The 12,381-nt window shown below is 43.4% G+C and overlaps 1 protein-coding gene across 2 annotated transcripts; it reads left to right on the top strand.

Moving 5' to 3' along the window:
- The first annotated feature begins 1,496 nt into the window (after positions 1–1,496).
- Positions 1,497–11,983, top strand: LOC120928299 (microfibril-associated glycoprotein 4-like). Of its 2 annotated transcripts, none has more exons than XM_040339401.1 (6): positions 1,497–1,611; positions 3,123–3,220; positions 7,016–7,173; positions 7,980–8,076; positions 8,710–8,904; positions 11,626–11,983. In XM_040339401.1, exons 2-6 carry the CDS (start codon positions 3,130–3,132, stop codon positions 11,886–11,888), a joined length of 804 nt encoding a protein of 267 aa, XP_040195335.1. In that variant the 5' UTR covers positions 1,497–1,611; positions 3,123–3,129; the 3' UTR covers positions 11,889–11,983. The 2 variants fall into 2 exon arrangements, with proteins under 2 accessions (XP_040195335.1, XP_040195333.1); XM_040339399.1 differs by having other exon boundaries at positions 2,983–3,220.
- The last annotated feature ends 398 nt before the right edge of the window (positions 11,984–12,381 follow it).

Raw genomic sequence — 12,381 nt, 5'->3', positions numbered from 1 at the left:
TCCTCCCCAAGATGGCTACCTGGAGCCCACAGCAGAGGACAATTAGTCTTCAATGATCTCCTGCCAACCTGAAGAAAAGGCCACAGTGCCACCTTCAGGTTAGTGGATACAAATACACTTGCCTCCAAACTATATACAGTTGCAATAAAAAGTATGTGAACCCTTTTGGAATGATATGGATTTCTGCAGAAATTGTTTATAAAATGTGATCTGATCTTCATCTAAGTCACAACAATGGACAATCACAGTCGGCTTAAACTAATAACACACAAAGAAATAAATGTTACCATGTTTTTATTGAACACATCATGTAAACATTCACAATGCAGGTGGAAAAAGTATGTGAACCCCTGAGTGAGCGTAGCCACCCAGACAGAAGGAGTATTATTGGCAGGACCACAAGGTGAAAATAAGGAAAAAGAAAACAAATGCAACCACCACATTAAGGAACTGGTAATCTGTGATATATATATATATATATATATATATATATAACACATTTTTGTTTTTTAGATTTATTTAACTCGTAAAATGAAGACAAGTAATAATGAGCTTCTGTTATCCTGATTAGGCTAGCATCATAGACAGGGAGGAAAAAGATGAAAAATAAAAAAGATCTAATACATTTAAATCCGACCTCCGGCCTCCCCTTCAGTCTTTCACAGGTGTGCCGCCTCCTCTCCTGGACTGAAACGGCTGGCCCCTCCCACCCGCCTGCATTACATAGAGAAGCACTAAGATCCGGTGATGACATCACTGAGTTTTAAATAAGAAAATAATGAAAATGGAAAGCTTTTAATAAAACATTTCATTATCATATTGATGAGGGGGGGGAGGGACCGGACGAACCCGGGAAGGCAATACAGTGGAACCTCGGATTGCAAGTAACGAGCGTTTCGCAATACGAGCGCTGTATTTTGAAAAATTCTAACACGGTTTGCAAATGTTGTCTTGCAAAACGAGTAGGATGCAGGCCAAAGTGGTGCGCAGTACCGTATTTGGCCTGAGGTGGACGCCAGAGCCGAGCGGAGCCAAACGGCGCTGATCGGCGCCATTCAGAGCCGTTGGGAAATGCTCAGAAATATTAAGTTCCCCAGCCTTTCCGGGGTTTGCCGAGGTCAGCCGAGCTGTCCTTGGGCCTTTCTGCCTGTTTCTGAGACTCTCCTGCGCCCCCCACCTCTGGCTGCATGCGGTATTGAATGCCATTGAAGTCAATGCGGAACCAATTATTTTCATTTCCATTGACTTCAATGAGGAAACGAGCATTCTCCTGGAACAGATTATTATTATATTGTAATCCGAGGTTCCACTGTATATAAAACAGATTAAGCACCAGCTTTAATTACTTTGTTTCCCCATAAAATAAAAGGGAAGTTAAACTTGAGGACGTGCAGAGATGGCCAAACAAAAATAACCAAAACCTAGAAATGGTGTAAAATGCTGACTCTGCGCCAAGATAAAGGCTTACATCCGTGAGAATATGTTTTGTAAGATATCCTCAGCAAATTGAGCAACACGGCATCCCATAGTATATATAGAAGATAAGAATTCCGGAGGGGTCTCATCCCAGGAGATAGCCGAACAAGAAAGTCCCCCGGTACATTGTATTAGGTATGGGAACTTCTATTATTATCAGTATGATTATTATTTTTATGATGATGATTATTATTTTTATTATGGTTGTTCTTACTATTATTGTTAATATTATTATTATTTATAAAATTGGGTGCGTTATTTTTATCATTATTATTATTGATAATAATAAAATGAATAATAAATAAAATAATATTATATATATATATATATGTTTTTCAACAATATCATTTCTATTAAAGGGTTACTATAGGAAAAAATAATTAGCATTAAAATAACAAACATGTCATACTGTACTTAAAAAGTGTCCGATTTGTCCGCCATAACGTCGCAGTTACGAAAAAAAAATCGCTGATTGCCGCCGTTAGTATTAAAAAAAAAAAATTATTAATAAAAATGCCATAAAACTATCCCCTATTTTGTAAACGCTATAAATTTTGCGCAAACCAATCGATAAACGCTTATTACGATTTTTTTTTACCAAAAATATGTAGAAGAATACGTATCGGCCTAAACTGAGGAAAAAAAAAGTTTTTTTTTATATCTTTTTTGGGGGGGATATTTATTACAGCAAAAGGTAAAAAATATTGAATTTTTTTCAAAATTGTCACTCTATTTTTGTTTATAGCGCAAAAAATAAAAACCGCAGAGGTGATCAAATACCACCAAAAGGAAGCTCTATTTGTGGGAAAAAAAGGACGCCAATTTTGTTTGGGAGCCGCGTCGCACGACCGCGCAATCGTCAGTTAAAGCGACGCAGTGCCGAATCGCAAAAAAGGGGCAAGGTCCTTTACCTGCATAATGGTCCGGGGCTTAAAGCGGATCTCCACCCTAAAGTGAAGTTGCACTGATCGGCCCCCTCCCCCCCTCCGGTGTCACATTTGACACCTTTCAGGGGGGAGGGGGGTGCAGATACCTGTCTAAAGACAGGTATTTGCACCCACTTCCGGCCACACGTCATGGGCAAAAGACGGGTTTTTCTCTGGCATCCTGTCCGTCCCCCGTTGTGTGCTGGGAACACTCGGCTCCCAGCACACAGCGGGAGCCAATCGGCGGGCGCAGCGCGACTCGCGCATGCGCCGTAGGGAACCGGGCAGTGAAGCCGCAGCGCTTCACTTCCTGGTTCCCTCACCGTGGATGGAGGGGGGAGCAGCAAGGTGACAAGCGATCGCTCGTCCTCTACTGCGGACAGCGCTGGACTCCAGGACAGGTAAGTGTCCTAATATTAAAAGTCAGCAGCTGCAGTATTTGTAGCTGCTGGCTTTTAATATATTTTTTTAGTGGCACATCCGCTTTAAGTGGTTAAAAAATAAAAATGTATAGCCACCACACACAGGGCATTTGCCAAGCTTTATTAATGCTTCAAAAACGCATAAATATATCTTTCAGAAACACGTGAAAAGCTCCTCGATAGTTACATTGTACTGTGACTTTGGTGGGATTTTCTCCAAGCAAACCTTCTGCGTTAATTTGACTGCAAAATCCCTCCATCAGTTCCAAACAACACTAAACTGGCCTTTCTTGATCAGGTAGACGATGTGGATCTCTCTCAGCACCCTCACCCTGTTCCTGATCCTGGAGAGAGGATGCCAGGGTGCCAGCGAGGTGCCAAAGAACCAGGAAGAGGGTAAGAGAGAAAACAATATAAAATGTGCACATGAAGGACCATTACTAAGGAAAGATGAACATTCAGCGGAACTAAAGGGTCCCAGAAAGGGTTTCGTAGACGCCATTTAGAATTCCATCATCAGGTCTCCACACCACAATTGGTGGTTCTTGTGGACAATTCCTCTACCTGTCTCAGACAGGAACGTGAATTTCTCATTGCCCGGCACTGAGGTCGGAATATCTATACTGGGCAGTCCTTCCTCAGTAATGAATCTATCTATTGTCACCGCTTCTGCCCCCTATTTAGGTGTCCGGCCCCTTGTCGGGCGGCGACCATCTGAATTACAGCGGTGGGGGGTGTTTTGGAAGGGCCTGATTACAGCCGACGGCTCTAATAGGCTTCCAAATTGTTAAACAGCGGGCGCACCGCTGTGCGTTCGCTACTTGCACAGTGCTTTCCTAACACTGACCTGGCTCTCAGCCAATCAGGTGCACTGGGTCTGGTTACCTGTCACCTGATTGGCTGAAGCGACAGGCATTGTGATTGGGCACCTATCAAGGGGTCAAATCATAGCAGAAGAGGATGTGAAAAGACATTGAGGACTCGGAGGGAGTGTGGAAGACAGCGCTAACCCGAGACAGGTAAGTGCCAGGCAGGGGGGCACACTGGCAGCATTTGATGGGTCAAACTGGAAAATATGTCCCTTACATTGGTGATCAGTGAGAAGAATGTCCCTTACATTGGTGATCAGTGGGAAGAATGTCCCTTACATTGGTGATCAGTGAGAAGAATGTCCCTTACATTGGTGATCAGTGGGAAGAATAGTCCTTACATTGGTGATCAGTGAGAAGAATGTTCCTTACATTGGTGATCAGTGAGAAGAATGTCCCTTACATTGGTGATCAGAGGGAAGAATGTTCCTTACATTGGTGATCAGTGAGAGGAATGTTCCTTACATTGGTGATCAGTGAGAAGAATGTCCCTTACATTGGTGATCAGTGGGAAGAATGTCCCTTACATTGGTGATCAGTGAGAAGAATGTTCCTTACATTGGTGATCAGTGGGAAGAATGTCCCTTACATTGGTGATCAGTGAGAAGAATGTTCCTTACATTGGTGATCAGTGAGAAGAATGTTCCTTACATTGGCGATCAGTGAGAAGAATGTCCCTTACATTGGCGATCAGTGAGAAGAATGTTCCTTACATTGGCGATCAGTGAGAAGAATGTCCCTTACATTGGTGATCAGTGAGAAGAATGTTCCTTACATTGGTGATCAGTGGGAAGAATGTCCCTTACATTGGTGATCAGTGAGAAGAATGTCCCTTACATTGGTGATCAGTGAGAAGAATGTTCCTTACATTGGCGATCAGTGAGAAGAATGTTCCTTACATTGGTGATCAGTGGGAAGAATGTTCCTTACATTGGTGATCAGTGGGAAGAATGTCCCTTACATTGGTGATCAGTGAGAAGAATGTCCCTTACATTGGTGATCAGTGAGAAGAATGCTCCTTACATTGGTGATCAGTGAGAAGAATGTTCCTTACATTGGTGATCAGTGAGAAGAATGTTCCTTACATTGGTGATCAGTGGGAAGAATGTCCCTTACATTGGTGATCAGTGGGAAGAATGCTCCTTACATTGGTGATCAGTGGGAAGAATGTTCCTTACATTGGTGATCAGTGAGAAGAATGTTCCTTACATTGGTGATCAGTGAGAAGAATGTTCCTTACATTGGCGATCAGTGAGAAGAATGTCCCTTACATTGGTGATCAGTGGGAAGAATGTCCCTTACATTGGCGATCAGTGAGAAGAATGTCCCTTACATTGGTGATCAGTGAGAAGAATGTTCCTTACATTGGTGATCAGTGGGAAGAATGTCCCTTACATTGGTGATCAGTGAGAAGAATGTCCCTTACATTGGTGATCAGTGAGAAGAATGTTCCTTACATTGGCGATCAGTGAGAAGAATGTTCCTTACATTGGTGATCAGTGGGAAGAATGTTCCTTACATTGGTGATCAGTGGGAAGAATGTCCCTTACATTGGTGATCAGTGAGAAGAATGTCCCTTACATTGGTGATCAGTGAGAAGAATGCTCCTTACATTGGTGATCAGTGAGAAGAATGTTCCTTACATTGGTGATCAGTGAGAAGAATGTTCCTTACATTGGTGATCAGTGGGAAGAATGTCCCTTACATTGGTGATCAGTGGGAAGAATGCTCCTTACATTGGTGATCAGTGGGAAGAATGTTCCTTACATTGGTGATCAGTGAGAAGAATGTTCCTTACATTGGTGATCAGTGAGAAGAATGTTCCTTACATTGGCGATCAGTGAGAAGAATGTCCCTTACATTGGTGATCAGTGGGAAGAATGTCCCTTACATTGGCGATCAGTGAGAAGAATGTCCCTTACATTGGTGATCAGTGAGAAGAATGTTCCTTACATTGGTGATCAGTGGGAAGAATGTCCCTTACATTGGTGATCAGTGAGAAGAATGCCCCTTACATTGGTGATCAGTGGGAAGAATGTTCCTTACATTGGTGATCAGTGGGAAGAATGTCCCTTACATTGAGGATCAGTGGGAAGAATGTCCCTTACATTGGTGATCAGTGAGAAGAATGTTCCTTACATTGGCGATCAGTGAGAAGAATGTTCCTTACATTGGTGATCAGTGGGAAGAATGTTCCTTACATTGGTGATCAGTGGGAAGAATGTCCCTTACATTGGTGATCAGTGAGAAGAATGTCCCTTACATTGGTGATCAGTGAGAAGAATGCTCCTTACATTGGTGATCAGTGAGAAGAATGTTCCTTACATTGGTGATCAGTGAGAAGAATGTTCCTTACATTGGTGATCAGTGGGAAGAATGTCCCTTACATTGGTGATCAGTGGGAAGAATGCTCCTTACATTGGTGATCAGTGGGAAGAATGTTCCTTACATTGGTGATCAGTGAGAAGAATGTTCCTTACATTGGTGATCAGTGGGAAGAATGTCCCTTACATTGGTGATCAGTGAGAAGAATGTCCCTTACATTGGTGATCAACGAGAAGAATGTTCCTTACATTGGTGATCAGTGGGAAGAATGTCCCTTACATTGGTGATCAGCGAGAAGAATGTCCCTTACATTGGTGATCAGTGAGAAGAATGTCCCTTACATTGGTGATCAGTGAGAAGAATGCTCCTTACATTGGTGATCAGTGAGAAGAATGTTCCTTACATTGGTGATCAGTGAGAAGAATGTCCTTTACATTGGTGATCAGTGGGAAGAATGTCCCTTACATTGGTGATCAGTGGGAAGAATGCTCCTTACATTGGTGATCAGTGGGAAGAATGTTCCTTACATTGGTGATCAGTGAGAAGAATGTTCCTTACATTGGTGATCAGTGGGAAGAATGTCCCTTACATTGGTGATCAGTGAGAAGAATGTTCCTTACATTGGTGATCAGTGAGAAGAATGCTCCTTACATTGGTGATCAGTGAGAAGAATGTTCCTTACATTGGTGATCAGTGAGAAGAATGTTCCTTACATTGGTGATCAGTGGGAAGAATGTCCCTTACATTGGTGATCAGTGAGAAGAATGTTCCTTACATTGGTGATCATTGGGAAGAATGTCCCTTACATTGGTGGGTATTAGAATGTCCCCTCTTGCAGATTGCAAATGTTGCTCATCACTTCTGGATCCTTTAGCAACCTCTGAAGGGACCCTAGGATTCCACAGAGGCCAGGGAGAGAAATGCTGTAGATAGAAGAAATGTCTATAGAAGACGAGTACCAAGGGATCTGACTTCCCCCCGTTCTCCGTATTTTTAGTTCTGACTTGTTCGGAGACCTGCTACCCTCAGGACTGCGGAGATTTGGCCTCTCAGGGGAAAAAAGCAGATGGAGTTTATCTGATATATCCTGGAGGGAAATCCTCAAATCCCGTCCCTGTATACTGTGACATGTCCACCAAGGATGGCCCCTGGACGGTGAGTACTTGCTAACCTTAACACCAATCACTACTCTTTCACCAATCACTACTCTTTCACCAATCACTACTCTTTCACCAATCACTACTCTTTCACCAATCACTACTCTTTCACCAATCCCTACTCTTTCACCAATCCCTACTCTTTCACCAATCCCTACTCTTTCACCAATCCCTACTCTTTCACCAATCCCTACTCTTCCACCAATCACTACTCCCTTCGGACAAAAATCCACGGAAAAGTTTGTTTGAAGTCCGATCGTGTGTACGAGGCTTTACACTGTCCAATGTGACTCAGCACAAAAGAGATAAGCTGATTGGCTAAGATATTAAGTAATCACTCACTAACTACACTGCCCAGTGCCCATTCGAAAGGACGATACAAGTACACAAATTTACGAACAGACAAAGAAACGGATTTACAAAACACACAAATAAAAATACGAACATACGAATGAAAATACGAACAAAGGATTTAAAATACGGAATGCAAATCGTTCGTTATAGATGTCATTTTCGTTCTCTTGCTGTTTCGGCGTTTCGTATTTTAGTAAGATTGTCCAATCGTACGTTCGTATTTTCGCTTGTTCGTTATTTGGCTTATTCGCAATTCCGTAATTTTCGTATTTTGGTTCTTTCAGCTTTTCGGATGTTCGAATTGATCCGAATGTACGAATACTAACAAATTCGTACGAAAATCCATTTGTTACAAATGGGAACGCACATGTCTTGTCTAGATCACTGTTATAGTAACAACAGAACACCACAAGGATTTAATAAATCAATGACCTAATCTTCTAATTTCAGGTTTTTCAGAAGAGGTTTGATGGACAAGTGAGCTTTTATCGAGGCTGGAAAGAGTACAAAGCCGGGTTCGGAAGAGTGGATGGAGAGTATTGGTTGGGTAAAGGCTTTAGTCTTCTGCTATTTTACCACCCTTTCTTATCATGTTCCTCTTATATTATTCTACAGCAGATTGGTGGTGGTGTTGGGATAAGTGGGGGTGTATATCCAAATTTTTTTTTTTAATTTTATTTTGTTAAAGCGGAGGTTCACCCTAAAACAATTATATACCATTACATCCAGCATACTTCCAACATCTACAGCTGTTTTTTTTGTTGCCGTACATACCGTTTTATTGTCATTTTCCCCCCAGCTTCCGGATTCTGACTCCCGCGGGACTGGGCGTTCCTATTCAGAGGTTAGATGATTGACGTCTGGTGAAAAACTTCCCCTGGCACATAAGGCGCGTCACCAGTTTTCCGTAAGTAGCCGACCTGCAATTCGGCTCTATACGGCGCCTGCGCCCACCGTGTAGAGCTGACTGCGCAGGCGCCATATAGTTCGGCTACTTACGGAAAACTTGTGACGCGCCTTATGCGCCGGGGGGAAAACAACAACAAAACGGTACGTACGGCAAAAAAATAAAAAATAACCCAGCATACTGTAGATGTCGGAAGTATTCTGGATGTAATGGTATATAGATGTTTTTTAGGGTGAACCTCCGCTTTAACGAATTTCTATCTTACCACTTCAGGTTTGCAGAATATCTACCTCTTAACCCTGAAAAAGAGCTATCGTCTCCGAATCACCTTGGTGGATTGGGATGACGTTGAACACTTTGTAACATATGAAGACTTTGCCCTCTCCCGTCTAGCGGTTGACCCCGAAGAAGATGGATACAAACTATACTTGGAGGGGTTTAAAGAGGGCGATCCGACCAAACCTACTGGTAAGCAGGACATTTTTCTTTGAACTTTCTTTTATTAGATCTTCAACTTCCATGGATTTTCTGTATTTATCACACCATTTGGGCAGTGCTGGGATGGCATTTTACCACCATAATGCCATTTGTATGATGTTTCTACAGTTGTGGGTCATAGAGGCCACTGTATCTTTTAATTACTTTTGCTAGGGCAGAGAGCAGACCAACCAGACTGATATTTAACAGAATAGTTTATGGTGGACTGGAAGAACCAGTTGATACAGTTCTTAATTAGGGATGAGCCAGATGTTCGTGTCGAACATAAGTTCCACTCGAACATCGGGTGTTCACCCGTTCGCCGAATAGCGAACAATTTGGTGTGTTCGTGGCAAATTCGAATTCGAAAGCCGCGGAACACCGTTTAAAAGTCTATGGGAGATTAACATGAAAAATCAAAAGTGCTAATTTTAAAGACTTATATGCATGGTATTGTCATAAAAAGTGTTTGGGGACCCCGGGTCCTGCAGGACCGGGGGAAAGGTATCAATGCCAGAAAAAAAGTTTTAAAAACTGCATTTTTTTTCGAGGGTAGTGATTATACTAATGCTTAAAGTGAAACAATAAAAGTGAAATATTCCTTTAAATTTCGTACCTGGGGGGGGTGTCTATAGTATGCCTGTAAAGTAGCGCGTTTTTTCCTGTGTTTAGAACTGTCCCGCAGCAAAATGACATTTCTAAAGGACAAAAAGTCATTTAAAACTGATTGCAGCTGTAATGAATTGTCGGGTCTCGGCAATACAGATAAAAGTCATTGAAAACTCATTGAAAAAAATTGCGCAAAAAAAAAAAAAATGGCGTAGGGGTGGCAAAAATCATTGTACCCCTACCATTTCACCCAAAAAAGTTGAAAAAAACAAAACAAGAGACAGCTTGGGACTTTATTAAAAAATAAAAAAATCCAGCGATGTAAATCCATCTTGCACCGACGATCGAGGAAAAAAAAAAAAGCCAGAGGAGGCTCCCGCCGAATGACGCTTCTCGCACTTTGACAGCTCTTATATAGGGTGGGGCCACCCAGTGATGTACACGGGTGACCCGCCCCCCTGTGACGCCACGGGGGTTTAGCTTAAGAAAAAACAAACAGAGGGGATCAAATACCATACCATACCACCAAAAGAAAACTCTATTTGTGGGGGAAAAAACGCGGTGCAGTATAGCAAAAAATGGCCTGGTCATGAAGGGGGGTAAATCTTCCAGAGCTGAAGTGATTAAAAAAAAATAGATCAATTTCCTTTAGATTTACATTCAACTATGTATAAAATTCCAGTGTATATACCATAGTTTATAGACGCTATAATTTTCACACAAACCAATCAATATACATATACAACTAGTAGGGATGTATTTTAGCATGGGGGTCTATTGCTGCTCTTCTCTGAGAAATAAAGCCCTGTAAGCAGAAGTTGATAAACATAAGTCCTGAACCTGTCAATGAGCTACAGAAGTTTTTTTTATTACTTCTTTTTTGCCCAGCTTTATTATCTTCCATGAGCATCACATGGCTTATATAGATAAAAGGAAATTCTGGATGTCGCTGGACAAACATTTCGGAGTTTCCTACACAGCAGCCAAGGGGAGATCACACTGTAGGTCAATCACAGCCAGGGCTGGGCAGCAGGGCAGGTCTTAGGGGGGCCCCTGGGCTTAATAATTGAAGGGGCCCCCTGGAGCAGAGAAGTGGGGGGTGGGATTTTAACCGCTGACCAATCATAGTTGTTGAGGGGGGGGGGGGGGGGGGTTCTGAATCCGGCTGACCTATCGAAGTTGTTGAGCGGGGGGGGTGCACCGACCGATCATACTTGTTGAGGGGGGAGATCCGCCGGCCGATCGACCGAGCAACCTGGGAAGAGGTTGCGGGGGGAGGCAACCTCTTCCCAGGGCCGCCTTCAGTAATTTTACACAGCTGCAGTGAAGGGGCCTGAAGCATCAAAGTTGTTGAGCGGGGGGGTGCCGAAATTTCCGATAACGGGGGATTGCCGCGATAGCTGCAAAATTGCGGGAGGGGGTAGCCACGAACGGGGGGTTGCTGCAAAATTGCGGGAGGGTATTGCCACGAACGGGAAGGTTGCCGCGATTGGGCCCGGGGCCCCCTACTGGGCAGCGGCCATTGGGTTTGAGCCCAGTCAAGCCCAATGGTAAGTCCGGCCCTGCTGGGCAGGAGGGCACTGTGTTATTATATGAGGTGGGGGGGAACCACGAGGAGATTGGGGGTGGCAGGGGGTAAGAATTGTTCCAGAAGAGTGGGGAGGTGTGCTAGGAGCGGTGATTTAGGGGGGGGGGGGTGAATGAAGGGGATTTGAGCTGGGAGGGATGGGGGCAAATATTTCTGCCAGGAGGGGGGATATCAGCAGGGGGGGTGGATTTTTACTGGGAGGAGTTAATGCTTGTTTTTTTTTTTGAGGGGAGGCTTTTTGCTGACACACAATCATACATCTTGGGGGGGGGGGGCAATTTTGGCATGTTCGCCTTGGGCTCCCTATGACCTTTTCCCGTCACTGATTAAAGCTCGACTAAAAAGTTAGTGAAATAATCCCACCCCAGAGGATCAATATTAGCAGACCCCAAGAATCACCAGTCCCCTTTAATTGGAATGGAGAAGTGTCCTTTCACCGATATCTACTGACATTCACATGACAGGTGATCTTGTTTTTCCTTTCTAACCAATAATTATTCTGCTGTTCCCTGCAGGGAATTCCTTGGTCGGTCACATTGGGATGAATTTCTCCACACATGACAACGATAGAGATATCTATACCGGCGGTAATTGCGCCACGATGTATCATGGCGCATTTTGGTACAACAAATGCCATGGTGCCAACCTGAATGGAAGATATCTAAATGGTACCACTACGGAGTATGCTACTGGTGTGGTTTGGGCCTCTGCCAAAGGAGCCTTCTATTCATTTAAGAAGACGACGATGATGATATCTCCATCTGTTCCGAAAGCCTGAAGATATCATTGGCCCCACCAAATTCCTGAAGACTGGGCCACGTGTCTGCACAGATCACTTATGCATCAATAAAAATACTAAAATATCTATATCTATCTTGAAGGTTGTGGTCCTTGAAAAAGAACTTTCCGTGGAAAGTCATTAAATCCACTTCATTTAGTGTTGAAATTTGAAATCAGCCTTCCAGTGAGAATGGCTCTTCTATTAGCTCATGGGTAGGAGAGGGGTGCAACTTTCGTGGGCTTACAAGGCAGAGAGAGACCTGTAGGGGTCACTATTCAGCCCAAAGGGTAAGCAAGGGGCGGCAGGGTAGATGACCTTGAATTTGAAGTGTGTACAATAATGCCCTGTACACACGATCGGTTCATCCGATGAAAACGGTCCGATGGATTTTTTCATCAGATATCCGATGAAGCGGACTTTCATCAGTCTTGCCTACACACCATCGGTTAAAAATCCGATCGTGTCAGAACGCGGTGACGTAAAACACAAC

The sequence above is a fragment of the Rana temporaria genome, chromosome 1 (genome assembly GCF_905171775.1).
Source record: "Rana temporaria chromosome 1, aRanTem1.1, whole genome shotgun sequence".
Classification (NCBI taxonomy): domain Eukaryota; kingdom Metazoa; phylum Chordata; class Amphibia; order Anura; family Ranidae; genus Rana; species Rana temporaria.
Note: the sequence above shows the minus strand (reverse complement) of the source record. Positions and strands in the feature narration are given on the sequence as shown.

What these genes read in the sequence shown, in the direction of transcription:
- LOC120928299 (XM_040339401.1), top strand. Translation starts at nt 3,130, where the DNA reads ATGTGGATCTCTCTCAGCACCCTCACCCTGTTCCTGATCCTGGAGAGA. An exon ending in CCAAGGATGGCCCCTGGACG is followed by an intron (nt 7,174 to 7,979) that starts GTGAGTACTTGC and finishes TTCTAATTTCAG; the next exon opens with GTTTTTCAGAAGAGGTTTGA. An exon ending in GGATGGAGAGTATTGGTTGG is followed by an intron (nt 8,077 to 8,709) that starts GTAAAGGCTTTA and finishes TTACCACTTCAG; the next exon opens with GTTTGCAGAATATCTACCTC.